Raw genomic sequence first — 14,615 nt, forward strand, 5'->3', positions numbered from 1 at the left:
CTTCAGGTTCCCCAGAATCCAGGTTTGGTCACACCCATGGGACTGGAAATTGAAGGGCTCTTATCAGAGCTACTAATTCTACAGGGGAAGCTGGCAGGACCACTCTGCTGCCTTCTGAGTCCCTGGTTTTCTCCTCTTCTTTCCTGGAAGGGTGTTGGTTTTCAAGGTTCTAAAGCAGGTAGAGACTGGGCTAGGGCAAGTGACTCTCCCTCAGCTCTGGAAGTGACCCAGTTTCTCTTACCAGACAGGTCTGGTGACTTTCTCTTAATGGGGTAGGTCCTGGGAAAGGAACTTCTTTCTTTAAGCTCCATCTCTGAAATTTGTCTATCCTATACCATTCATGGTTGTCCTATATGGGGAAAGCAATGAGCTACCCTAAGGTAATGTGTTGGCGTTGACAGATTTCAAAAGCAGATACCGTGGATTGGAATATCACCAAATCAGATGGCTAGGTGTGAGCCGGCTTAGGCACCAGCTTCTGACCATGAGAGTCCCAGACCTTTTTGTTTATGACATAATCTCTCTAAAGCTTTCTTACCAGGGTGGAGTCTCAATGAGCATCTCTTGCCATCTCTTCTTGACCTAAATTTGACTTTTAAAATTTTTCAGTCCTACTGCTAATGGGTATGGAATTTCTTTTGGGGTGATGCAATGTTCCAGATTCAAATACTGTTGATATTGGGACACCTGGCTGGCTCAGTCCGAAGAGCCTGAGACTCTTGATCTCAGAGCTGTGAGTTCGAGCCCCACATGGTGTGTAGAGATTACTTAAATAAATAATAAATAAAAACTTGAACCCCAAGTGTTGATATTTGCACAACTTTGTGAATATACTAAAAACCACTAACCTGTACCCTTGAGGAGGATGAATTCTTTTTTTAATTCAATTTAGTTAACATAGACTGTATTATTAGTTTCAGGGGTAGAATTTAGTGATTCATCAGTTACATATAACACCCAGTGCTCATTAGATCAAGCACCCTCCTTCAGGCCCATCACCCAATTACCCCATCCCCCCACCCACCTCCCCTCCACCTACCCTCAGTTGGTTTCCTATAGTTAAGTCTTTTATGGTTTGCCTCCCTCTCTGTTTTTATATTATTTTTGCTTTCCTTCCCCTATGTTCATCCGTTTTGTTTCTTAAATTTTACGTCTGAGTGAAATCATATGGTATTTGTCTTTTGAGAAGGATGAATTTTGTGGCATATGCATTTTATCTCAGTTAAGTGTTTTCTCCCCTAGTTTTCCAAATTTCAAAGCCCATTTTCAGGTCAGAACATGACTAGCTGCCTCCCCTCTCCCTTTAACACCTATGCAGAGCTTTGGATATGTTATCCTACCAACTCTCATTTATATAGGGACATTTATTCAGTTATGATTTCTTATCTTCTTGACTCTACCTCTGGGTTTGCAGCTATGTCCTGGGTCTATTTCTTATCTCTTCAGACAGCTTCCTAAAATGGTAACTTTGTTTCATTATTTTTCCTTTCTTCCTACAGTGCCTCCAGCAAGGTTTTTGTACAGGATGGTGCTCAGAACTTAGTTTTATTTACTTATTAAATATTTTTCTTGTTGTTTTTTAAGTAATCTCTACACCCAACGTGGGGCTAGAACTTAAAACCCTGAGATCAAGAGTTGCATGCTCTGCCGAGTGAGCCAGCCAGGCACCCCTCAGAACTTAGTTTTAAACCCGTCCTCCCAAATGCCTGGAAACCAGGGTTAGTGCCAGGCCTATTGTAGAAATGGAAATACAGCTGGTTCTGGGATGAGGCAGGGCTGTCTAGACAGAGATGGGGCTCACAAAGATTCAATAACCTCAGCCCTACCCTTCCTGTACTGCCAGGGTACCCCCCTCCCCAGGAAATGGAGGCTAAGGGCTTGCAAAGATCTCCCCTCCCAAGAATTTGAGGGGTATGGGAAAAATCTACAACCTAAAATTTTCTAAAGAAGGTATCTACTCTTCTCACATATGTAGTTACTTCAGAGAGCAAAATGCAAATGGGCTGTGTAGATCGCAGGGGTAGGAGATAAAAGGCAAGGCTTTGAACTACACTGGCACCCTGGGGAAGCCAAGTCACTGGGGTCAGGCAGGCCACTGTGGCTCCTTCCAGAAAGGGAAGATACTTTTACACACACATGTCCAGTGTCCAAATGTCCAGTGCCTTTTTGAGAAAACCTAATTTGGATGCTTGCACCAAGACTGCCCATCTGAGCAGCACTGCCCCACTTCTTCTTCCTAGAGAACAGAGTCCATTAATAATAGCAGCTGGCATGACTGCCATGTGCCGGCCACTTTCATACCTTGGTCCGCACAGCCATCCATATCATTATCTCCGTTCTGTGTATGAAGAGACTGAGGCTCAGAGCAGCTTGAGGCTCAGAGCAGCTAAATAACCTAATAACCAAGGTTATACAATTACTTATGTGTCTGGGGGTGGAACGGGTCTAACGCCAAGGCCCATGATTTTTAACCTACAACAGATGTTTCCAAATTGTGTTCGGAGGGTTCCCCATAAACTGCCATAGGGCAGGAGCCCAGCAGTCTGGGTTTCCCCTGTTCCCACACACATGGGCTAAAATAGCCACACATATGTCTGTTTTGTATACTGGAGTTTCATGAGTTAAAAATAAGTTTGAAAAGAACCGCATGATGTTATGCTGCCCTGCTTGCATCTTGGACTTTCTAAGAATCAAGACAGACTTCATCTAACGCCACCCCAGGGCCCCCCAGAAAGGAATTGTCTTCATGAGAAAAGACTGTGTGGTGGGCCAATTTCCTGGCACGTTCACCAAGTTAAACTTGCCTTACCCTGGTTACTTCCTTTGTACCTTTTCAATTCTTCACCCTGTTCACAGGGCCTCCCCCAACCCCTATCCCTGCTGTGGGCGAGGTGGGGAGAGGGAGGCAGGTTTCTGCAGGGTAGGTGCCGCTCCTCTCAGAACCCCCTAGCCCCACCTGCCCACTGAGTCAGGAGCCAGGAATGTCTGTGGGGGCAGCAGACAGGTATGTCACCCTGGGGGTGTCAGAGGCTGATTCATCTCTCATCTCCTCCCAATCTTCTCCTTACTGCTCTCCGGAAAATTTAACTCATTATCTGTCTAGAGATAAAAGAAGAAATTCCGGACTCTGAAAAGCATGATGGAGCCTTCAATCTGTGGCCAGGTAGAATATTGAACACATCAGATTATGGCATTCAAGGAGTATTTGTTAAAAGAGAAGGAAGACACATCCCCACACTTTCTTCCCCCAAATAAAGTTAACCTGAAATATCCTTGTCTGACTGTAGAGGGGCCTGACGTGCTATGTGAATACGGGAATGACTTAAGAGTTGGGAGAGGGGCTCCTGCGTGGTTCAGTTGGTTAAGCATCTGGTTTAGGCTCAGGTCATGATCTCAGGGTCCCTGCTCAGAGAGGAGTCTGCTTCTCCCTCTCCCTCTGCCACCCCACCCCATTTGTGCTCTCTCTCTCAAGTAAATAAATAAAATCTTAAAAAAAAAAAATTTGGGAGAAATCTTACCCATGTTCCAGTATTCCTTCTCCGCTGTTTTGCTCATTCCACAAGGACCGTGAAGGCTTCAGGATTAATGTACTGGAAGAGGCGGCAATCCAGTGTGACAGGAAGTGCGAGGGAACACTGCTTGATGCTGTCCTTGCACAGCAAGCAGATACCCCCCCCCCGACATACACATATACACACACCCTCAAATGTCCAAATGTCCAGTGCGTTTTGGGGAAAACCTGATTTCAGATTTTTTTTTTAAGATTTTAATTATTTATTTGACAGAGAGAGCCAGCCAGCGAGAGACGGAACACAGGGGAGTGGGAGAGGAACAAGCAGGCTCCCAGCAGAGGAGCCTGATACGGGGCTCAATCCCACGCCCTGAGCCGAAGGCAGACACTTAATGACTGAGCCACCCAGGCGCCCCTGATTTCAGATTCTTGAAGTAGATTTCAGATTCTTGAAGCTGCAGGTTTATTTAGGATGGCTTTGAAGGGGCCTCTCATTTCCCTCAACTGCTTCAAGGTTTTGGAGGGGGGAAAAAAACTTTAAACTTGGCTATATATTCTGGTCCAGAGGATTTTACCAATACTCAAATTTTCTCTCCTTATTTGGGCTCCAAATCCCCAGCCCATCCCCTCATAGCTCCTCAATCTTAGGCCACCTGGACATCTGGGGCTGTCTGAAGTTGGATCCTTGGCTGGAAATGAAGGACACAATGGGCTAAAATAAGGCATATGGCTTTCCCCTTCCCTCAGCAGGCCTGATGCCATCAAAGTATGGCATCCAGACTATTCCTTCTAAAGGCTGGGTGAGGGCTCAATAGCCAGGAATGAGAGAGAGGAAAAGTGAAGGGAGAGGAGTAGGGGGCTACTCGGCTTGTTAGAGAATTTCCGTCAAGGATTCTGGGGTAGCTGGGCCTCCTTATTGCTTTCAAAAATTTCAAAAACAGCATGGATCTTAGTAGTGCTGGGATGGGTCTGCCGTCACTCCCTTTCCTTTCTCAGCAGCCCTGGGAAAGGAGAGAGAATCTCTGAGATAGACCTTCCCACGGACTCTGATGGGCTCAGGCTTCCTTTCTCAGCCAACTGTGGGTGAGCATTTTGCTAATTCAGAAACAGCTGAGAGCAGACTGGCTGTGCTTCAGCTCTGTGGGTTTTAGGGCGTCACTCTCACTCCTAAGCCTCTTTGTCTGGGCTGGAAGCCTGTCCAATTAGCTGTGGCTGCTGATAAATTCCAAACGGTAACTTCCAATTTTTTTGGGGGGGGGTCCCCAACTTCAGAGCCAGGAAAGGCACATATTGCAATACCAGTGGTTAATGGAGAGGACCAAGGTCCCTTTTAAGGCACTCAGAGGTGGTTTCCTCCCTCCAGAAGTTGGTCATGATTGCCAAGTGAGGTCTGGAAGTGAGAAGAGCGCATTCAGAGGGTGCCGGGAGATGCAAAGTGCCACTTTTCTGGAAGGCATTTTGCCGTTATGAATCCAGAACCTGGGAAACATCAGCTGTTTCATTTCTAGGACTTAATCATACGTTAAAAATCAGAGACTCAGACAAAGATTTGAGTACAGAGTTGTAATCACAGCACTATTAACAAGAGCAAAAAATTGGTAACGACTTAGGCTAACCATGGGAGTCTGGACAGGTAAACAATGTCATAGCCTTACTATGGAATATTATCATGTAGACCTTTAAAGGGTCTTTATGTTTTTAACTGCATGAAATAGGGTTAACTAAAAAAAAGCAGGTAACAAAGCAACTAGAACATATTCCACTCATACAAATGCTATTGCTATCCCTCTGCACGTACAGAAAAATAAGACTGAAAGAAAAACACAAAATATACCAAGTATTTGAATAGAAAATTTATTGTAGATTACAAATATTTTTGATTATTCATATGTTATGGGATTATGGGTGACTTCTTTTCATTTTCCAAATTTTTTACTTTTCTATCAGGAGAGAAAAAAAAAAAGAAAAAAGAAATCTCAAGAATAGTTGCCACATGCCAGCCAAATCGGAGAATGGGCTTTCTCATACCCCACGTTTCATGCTGAACGGACAGGCCCAGGTGTCTCTTCTTTTCTGCATTGTGCTGTCCCCGCCCCACCACTGCAGGGGAACAGAGAATCATTTTGCCATAAGTAGGTGAACAGAGCTCCATTTACTGGAGGAGAAAACAGCCTTGCTGTCACACCAAGGCCTGGAAATTAAGTTTTGGATGCCTTCCATCTTCCCTCATTCCATAACTGCAGAGTATACATGCTGAGAGGGCTTGGATACAAGAACATAAAGTTCAAATGACACCTTCCTTCCAGCTGGTTTGCTTTGGTGAGAACCAGGGTGACCAGGTGAGCGTCAGAAACCCTGACCACAGCTATTGGGACTAAGTTCAAAAACAGCACCCACCCTCCCACCCTGATGTGGGATTTGTCCAACAACCTGGGCGTCAGGATTCCTCGGCTCCAGGCCCCACTGGTGACTCAGCCGTCCCCCAGCTGTGCCTCCTGGCCTCAGTTTCCCTGGCTTGCTCTGTTGATACTCCCCACCTATTGTAGGGTGTTAATAGGGGTGTGGTGCTTTGAACTTCTCAGATGAAAGAGGCTGGGGAAGCAGCACCTGGTTATTACCCCCTGTACGGCCAGGCGTGGGAGTGCAGTCGCTGCTTTCATACTTATCCAGCTGGAGGAGCCTCCTCATCGCCCCTCACTCTTCTGCCTTCTGCTCTGACTCCCCGAACTGGCAGGCAAAGCTCCATCGCCCCCATCTCAATGCCACTTCAGCACAGGTTTTCCTAAGTTGAATTCTCCAATTGCCCAAACCACCAGTGACCTATCGTCCCCTTGGTTGATGAGTCAGTCATACTCCACAGGTGTTTAAATTCTTTCTCCTGATGGGCTACAGATCCTGTGGGAGGAGGGCTGTGACTTTTCATCACGAAGTAGTCACAATTAAGAAGTCAGCGAAGTGAACAATGAGACAGCCAGGCTGACCAAAGTTTGAACTCCTCATCTGTTTCCTCGCTGTAAAATGAGGCTTCATAATATTGTCGTGTCTCAATCTCCAGGAGTTGCTGTGAGAGCCACATGAGAAGCATGTGTGTGGAAGCACTTCGGAAAATGCCAAGCCCTTCTCATGTATTAACAGGACCAACTGTCTGCAAATAAGACTTCTGGCACAACTGCCATCTGTCCCCTGCTGCCTCCAGGCTGTGGCTGCAAAAAAAAAAAAAAAAAAGGCCTGGGATGCCACCTACTGGTCGAAAATATGAATTGCATTCAACCAGTTGCAAGAAGAGCGAAAGCAAACACCTCTCCCAACTTCAAGCCATCTTCATTCTTGCCTCACTCATGATGTCATGTTATATACCTAATATATTTTTTTAAAGATTTTATTTATTTATTCATTCAACAGAGATAGAGACAGCCAGCGAGAGAGAGAACACAAGCAGGGGGAGTGGGAGAGGAAGAAGCAGGCTCATAGCGGAAGAGCCTGATGTGGGGCTCGATCCCATAACGCCGGGATCACGCCCTGAGCTAAAGGCAGATGCTTAACCGCTGTGCCACCCAGGCGCCCCTAATATTTTTTTTAAATAGATCACTTTTTATAAACAATTTCAACGTAAACTTTTAATCACTCGTATAAATGGAAAACTAGTTAACACTTACCAAAAAGGAATAAAACTGTAAAATAAATACCATGAAAATAAAATGCTCAGATCTGCTAGGAAGTGTTGCCTGTGAAACCTCAAGCCTGAGTCTCACTGCTAAAACCGACAATTAGCAAAATAAAATCGCACAACCGGAGACTGTCAGTCCTCCGGCACAGTCCCTGCTTTGGGGGAAACACAGTGCCCGTGTCATGAAACAGGACTCTTCTGAGGAAAGGCGACATTCCCTTGTTCTGCCTCAACTCTCTGGGCCTGGATGGCTGGAGAAAGTTTAGAAGTCACGAAAAGTAGAAAATAAACTCCGATATTTGTAGCATATTCCATCATAGCCCAAGTGGCGCCAGCACCCAATTCCTGGCACCAGCACCTGGAGCTCATGACCGCTGAGCGGGTGGTGGGTGCTCCGCTCTGGCTGGGAAGCCTGCTCTTGGATCCGCAGTCCGCTGAGCTGGCTGCCGTCACTGGGGGCTGCCACGTCCTCCGGTGCTGGGTTATGCCTCTCATTCCCCAGCTTGCTGCTACAGCTGCATGGCTTCCTGCTCCACTGACTGGTCTGAGGGTGCCAGGTACTTCTCCTGGACGCCCAGGGTACTGAGGGGGCTGCGTCAAGGTTGGTAGCACAGGCAAGGATGGGCACTGGCAGGGGCAGTATCCGACCTCTACGGATGCCGGCTCTACAACCATGTCTGGCAGATGGCTCCCATCCCCCTCCCCTTCTCACCACGATAAGCTCCAGGTCTGGGTCTGAGAAGCCCCTCAAAACATCCAGACCCAGATGCTCCTGCATTTGCCTCTTCCCCACACTGCTGAGGCTCAAAGGACCAGAGAGCACGAACCCTCCGGCTGTGCTGGGGCACATGCTCTCCAGCCAGACCACTGGGGACTTAAATCCTGATTTTGCCACCTCCTTTCTTCTCGTCTGTAAAATGGAGCTGTTAGGAGGATCAAATGAGGCAACGAATACAAAGCGCCTGGTGCGGCACATGGCACACAGCACGTGCTCAGCAAGGGGTTCTGACTTCTCTTCCGCCGTGGGAGGGAACTCGGGGGAGCGCAAAGATAACACCGAATTCCCGCCCAGGCTATTGGGTGTTCCACCTCTCTTCAGGCCAGCAGGGAGGTGGAGTGGGAAGGATACGAATCCGAATCGCCCGGGAAAAGACTGTAGTACTGCTGAGGACGCGCACGGCGCACTCTACTGCTGCCACTGATAACGTGGCTGTTGCCCTGGGAGATGGTTTCCCACCCGTGAAAGGGCCTGACGCACATCGTAGTACTGGCTGGAATGCTCTCCACGCCAAGGACTCTGGAGCCCCCTTGTCCCCAGCATGCTGTGTAGATGTCACATACCTGAAACTATCCTAGCGGGCCTGCATTTCCCTGTCCCGCCTCACACGTGGCCTCTGTGACCTGACAGACACCTACACATGACCTCAGCTCCACCTCAACAGTCACCAAGCCCGCTCCAGTTCTGAAGGCCCAGCTGTTCCTCCCAGACAGCTTTGGCGGTCCCCATGGTCCCCTCCAAACAGCGCATCTGCCAGGGCCCGTCCCTTCCGCCCACGTGACAAACTTGCCCTCTCCTCTTCCTCTTCTTGCCTCAGTGACCAACACAACCACCCCTACCACTGTTTAGCCAGAAACCTGGGAGTCAAACTTCTGCTCCACCTCCAGGCAGCCCATCACCACTGGGTCGCCGACCCTGGCAGTCCATCTCCTTTTATCCAATTCACACCCTTCCTTCCATTCTCACTCCTCGTGCCTCATCTCTTCTCATCTACATACTGTAAACGCTCTCCCGCCCCCACTCACATCCCTTAAATGCAATTTCTGCACTTGGAGGGGCTTTTAAAAAGTGTACGCCCGATCGTGTCACACCCTGCACACCACTGGATGCTGGCTCCCACTGCCCACCCACAAGCTGAGGTCCACACGCCTTAGCAGGGCACACAAGCCCCCCGCTGCCAGCCCTCTCCTGCCCCCTCACCCCTACACCTCCCGTCCCTCTCCCAGTCAGGACGCCGAGCGAACTGAGGCCCTTGTACCTCTCCCACATGACCACCGCCCTTTCACTCCTCAGCAGCTGTGTCTGCTGCTCCTTCAGGTCCGTACAGCCTCCCTCGTCCGCAGGTACAAGCCGTTCTGAAGCCTTCTCAGGGACCAGCCTCGGACCTGAGAGACAGTCACCAGGGATCCAACTGGTCATCATGGAATCAGTCATCTACAAGGTAGATGTGGCCATTCCTGAGCCCCACGTCTCCCCCTTGGCTGTGGCCAAGACTCGAGAGAGCAAGGATACGAGGAGAAATGGAAGTCAGCTCCCATGGCAGCAGACATCATGGCCTCCAGGCTTCGCTGTTCTTGGACCCCGAAGCAGTAGCCATTGGCTTTATCCACAGCCTGCAGGACCCGCTGGATACTCTCCTTGTCCTGGGCAGGGAAGACAGAGACAGCTTTGTGAGTGAAACAGACGTGTGTGGAATTGAGGCTGTACCAAACCGCCTGCAGTCTCCAAACATCTGCCTCGACCTTGCCTCACGAAGCCTCTGGACATGCAGCTTCTGCGGCTAGAGTCATTGTATGTGTCCTCAGAGGCCTGGCTACATCGTAGCCTTCCTGTCCACCAACCCACCCAAATCGGAACAGATAAGCTCTCTATGTACACCCATGGTCCCCTGGGGCTATCCGATTATAGCTCTGATCCTACCAGTTTACTACTGGCAAGTTACTAACTTATCTGCCTCCCCTATTTGACTTTGTGCTCATAAGGTCAGGGACTTATTTGCCGAGGAAATCCTCAGTGCCTGGCACAGTCCTTAGCTAACAGCAGACACCCGATAAATATGTACATAATCTATTTGCTCATTCTCAGAACAGTGATAAGAGTAGTCTACACATCACATGATGGGAAGGAGAAATCAAAATAACACATGTACAAGTCCTCAGCACAATGCCTACCACGGAAAGTGCTCAGTAAGTGGTAGTTGTTATGATTAATATTGTAGGCTTCACTTCCTCATTTTAAAGAAGAAAACTGTGGCATTAAATCGGGAAGAGACAAGTTCGCTCAAGTCCACACCCAGGGGCTGGGTACTACTTTGCCAAGTCAACAGGCAGGTGAGTCTCCTGAAGGAGGCCAAGAGACCTGTCTGTGGCCTTGGTCACATCCCTGGCTGACGACTTTCTAAAATCACCCATTTTTGCACTGATGAGGAAACATGTGTAGAGAGAACCCAGCAATACAGAATAGACAGGCACCCTGTTTATCGGAATCCTGCCCGTGAAAGCCACTTGTCCTAAAACCAAGGGGACTGAATGATAGTTAGACCCAGGACAAAGGCCACTGTTTGACCCCTCACAGCCGCCTGTACCGTTGGCTTGGTGAGACCCCAGGCACTGTCAGAGCCTATGCAAGGGCTAGGCCTCTTAGTCCCCAGTACCTGAATGTTGAGAGGGATGAAGGAGACCAGACTGTAGTCTTCAATGAGCTGCACCAGTTTCTCATTGAGCTGACGGTAGTGGCGGAAGAAAGGGTCAGAAGCCAGGTGGTCGAGCAGGTAGGACAGGTCCAGGACCTCTGTGTAGTAGTCCAGGTTGAAAGCTAAGGAGAGAAATTGGTGTTTACGAGCAGTTGACATGAGGCTAAAAGATCTGAGGACAGGGACCATATTTCCTTTCTCTCTTCCTTTTGTCTTCATTCATTCATTCACTCATTCAACAAATATTTGTTGAGGCAGTGAAATGAACTTACTCAAAAGAAAAGACTTCGTTTTAACCATTGGCTCTGCCATTTACTAGCTAGATGGGACTGCTGTGAGGACTAAATGCTCTAAGTCCCAGTGTGTGGTACACACCAGCACTTGTTCCATGGTGATACGTAACAAGATGGAATGTGCTTGGTCCCTGCGGCATGAAGCTCGCGGTCAGGTAATCGCACCCCCAGGACCCGGCACATGCACTGTAAGAACTCTAGCAGGGCGCTTCTGGTATAAATCACTTTCCCTTTCTGGGCCAGTTCCTTCTGAATGTAAATAAGGATACCAGACTAGATGACTCCAAGTTCTAGGAATGCAAACTTCCTCTAAGAGAAGGAAAGCGGGCCTCCCTGCACTGTCCATTTCTGCTGGAAAACTCAAGCACTCGGGTTACTCAACTGGTCCGTCCCAAAGCGAGCCGAGGCAATCAGGCTGTTGCACTGACTGACTCACTCCCTACACCCAATGTAGGGCTCAAACTCACAACCCCAAGATCAAGAGTCACATGCTCCTCCAACTGAGCCAGCCAGGTGCCCCTCCCCCCGCCCCCCGTCTTCTCATCAGAAACTGTCGTGGCTCTCCCTGAGAGGAGTAATGTCCCAGGCATTCCTACAAACGTCCTGGACTGCCTGACAGGGACATTCTTCCCCAGGACTTAAGCAACTGGAGCCAGTTGCACCTGGGTGTGGATTTCATCTCAGCTAACAACTAGCTGTGCGACTGACCTTGGGCTATTCATGTAATGTCTCTGGGCCTCCATGGCCTCATCTGGTTTGCACATCAGTCTCTTGTAAGGACGACTGGCAAGAGTCAGAGCTAGAAAGGTCAAGGACCACCATGTAGCCATCTAGGCTGGAGGCCATGAAGGTGGGAGAGGGGCTTGGGAAGACTGCAAATCTGGCCACAGATAAAACGGGGCTTCTAGGCTTACCAAGAGATGGACCAGGACTCTGCGCTGAGGCAGCCCCTCCAAGGGGCTGACATCCCTCCACGTCCTGACAGCCAGCAGGCCTCCCCAGATAACGCCCTGACCCGTCGTGAGCCTCACAGCCTTTCTTCCTGTTCACTGTTGGTCATTTCAGCTTTTCTTCTCCAGGTTCCTTTGTGGCTGGAGATGCTGTTTTAGGGAACTGATGCCCCCAGCTCAGCGCACTAATTTTGCAGGAAAGAAGTGCTGGCCATGAGACCCCTAGGCAACTCCCCTGCCTCCTGCTTCTCCCTCAATCTTTCCCACCCTGACAATGGCACCTCCATCTGTCCACTGGCTCAGAAAGAAACCTGAGTCATCCTTAACTCCTTGGTCTCCATGTCCAACCACCAGCAAACCCTATTTCTTGAGTGAGTTTTGGATCGATCTGCTTCTCTCCATTCCCACTACCACTGTTTGGACCGCTGCAAAAACCTCCTCAAGGATCTCTGTTTGCATTCTTGCCCGTTTCAATTCATTCTTCACAAAACAGCCATAATGACGTTCTTAATTCATACTATTTCCTGGGGCGCCTGGGTGGCACAGCCGTTAAGTGTCTGCCTTCAGCTCAGGGCGTGATCCCAGCGTTATGGGATCGAGCCCCACATCAGGCTCTTCTGCTATGAGCCTGCTTCTTCCTCTCCCACTCCCCCTGCTTGTGTTCTCTCTCTCGCTGGCTGTCTCTCTCTCTGTCGAATAAATAAATAAAATCTTTAAAAAAAAAAAATTCATACTATTTCCTTGCTTAATATTCATCAATGGTTTTCCCTGGTGTTTCAACAGTACAGGTTCTAGAGGCCCCTGCCCACCTCTCTGAACTCATTTCCTACCATGCTTCCCCTGAATACTACCTCAGCTACCCTGGGCTTCAAGCCACCCCTGGCCCCCACTTTTTCCTTTAACACAAACAGCTCTTTCCCTAAGGGCCTTTCCTCCTACTGGTCCCCCCACCTAAAACAGTCCTGCCTTGGCTGGCTCCTTCTCACCATTCGGGTCTCAGCTCAGGTAGCCCTGCTCACTCCCCTCATCCCAACTGCTCGTTTTAATTCCTCTGCAGTACGTATCACCAACTATATAGTTCCTTTGTCCCCAAAACCCAGAACAGTATCTGGCCCAGAGAGACACAAAATAAAAACAGGCAGGAATCAGGACCTGCCTGTGGCTCTGATCACCAAGCCATGCATGGTCCCTGGAGGCAGCTCCCTTCAGCTGAGATCTGTTTCACTCCTGACTCCTTGCCTGCCGAGAATAGGAGCTCTCACCCAGCTTCCCATAGTGCTCAATGAGGTCCATCTTGGAGAGGAGGTTGACATGGGGCAGCTCCACATGCAGCATGGTGGCCAGAGAGGTACACAGTACGGAAATGAACTTGGCCGGGTCTGTGCAGTAATGAGAATCTACCAGGTGGACAGCAGTCAGCTGGAAGGGGAGGAAGAGACAGGATGAGTGGCCTGGGGAAGCAGGAAACATCAGGGCCTATGTCTTTCCCTAAAGACTGGGGACTCTGAGGACAGAGTGCAAGCCTTCCCCATTAGCGTTCTCCTGCTTCTGCTTCATTCTAACAGCGACACTCATTTCCTTCTGCCAGAAGATATGGAGCCTTTTTCTTTACAAGATGCCCTGCACTGTGCCTCCCAGTGGGCAACTGGCTCAATTTTGATTGCATCTGACTCTGTTTTACTGTTTTACTTTTGCCCAGCAAGTCACAACAACGATCACCATACCACTTTCTACATAACCCCTTCCGTACTTCCAATAATCCCAAACTGGGTACTAACACATCCATTCTGCAGATGAGAAAACTGAGGTTCAGAGAAACTGACTTACCCAGGCCCACACAGCGAGTCAGTGGCAGAGCTTAAACTCGAACTCACACCAGTTTTACTCCAAAGCAACTCGGCCCCTACCTCGCTGTGTAACATGGGGGCGTGGCATCTGTCCTCCCTGTCTCAGTTCCTCCATCTGCAAAAGGAGCCTGCTCGACCCAAGACGCACCCTGAGGTCCCACTGAGCCATCTGGGAGAAGATGCTGCGCAGGGCGCCGTGGTGGGTGCAGAGCTCCACCTGGCCCGGGCAGTCGAAGAGGAAGTAGTGGCCGCGGAGGGGCTCTAGCTTGGCACGCAGCCAGTCCAGGTTGGCCTCCAGATACTCCATGCAGTACAGCAGGCCGCCGTTGGGCCCCAGCCTCAGCGCGTCCATCACGTCACCTAGCCCCACCAGCTCGCTCACGTCCACGGCGCACTCGTACGGCAGCCCCTCGTTGGCCGGGTCCAGGTTCACCACTGCCACGCGCCGGCCCAGCGCGCGCAGGAACTCACTCATGCCCAGGCAGTACGTGGTCTTCCCCGAGCCGGGCGGGCCGATCACCGCCTGCCCAAAGGCCGTGGTCGGGGCGGCCCCCGCCATGGGCTGCACGCGGGCCCGTGCGGGACAGATAAACTCGGCAGAGACACGAGACGAGGACGACGGGATCCCTGTCGTGCACTTCGTTGGGGGCCGGCGGCGATGCCCGGGCGTCCCCGGAGGAAGGGCAGGTACGCGGGCGGTGCAAGGGGACCAAACGACCCCGTACTTACCGGACCGGCACCCTACTTCCGGACGACGTCGGAAACGACGGGGGCCCTGGGAGGAAGTCCCGCCCTCAAGATGAGGGCGCGGCCTGGCGTCGGGGGGCGTGTCAACGCGTTGCGTTTCTACCCAGGCCGGGGGCCGGAATCTGCGTGT

General features: G+C 50.1%; 1 protein-coding gene across 1 annotated transcript; it reads right to left on the bottom strand.

Annotated features, from left to right (window-relative positions):
• Window positions 1-5,351: 5,351 nt before the first annotated feature.
• Window positions 5,352-14,550, bottom strand: GPN2 (GPN-loop GTPase 2). The gene is made up of 5 exons (XM_002913310.4): window positions 13,887-14,550; window positions 13,154-13,310; window positions 10,610-10,770; window positions 9,469-9,599; window positions 5,352-7,760 (listed from the first exon to the last, which is right to left on the bottom strand). Exons 1-5 carry the CDS (start codon window positions 14,295-14,297, stop codon window positions 7,688-7,690), a joined length of 933 nt encoding a protein of 310 aa, XP_002913356.1. The 5' UTR covers window positions 14,298-14,550; the 3' UTR covers window positions 5,352-7,687.
• Between the last annotated feature and the right edge of the window lie 65 nt (window positions 14,551-14,615).

Source organism: Ailuropoda melanoleuca, chromosome 2 (assembly GCF_002007445.2).
Source record: "Ailuropoda melanoleuca isolate Jingjing chromosome 2, ASM200744v2, whole genome shotgun sequence".
Taxonomy (NCBI): Eukaryota; Metazoa; Chordata; class Mammalia; order Carnivora; family Ursidae; genus Ailuropoda; species Ailuropoda melanoleuca.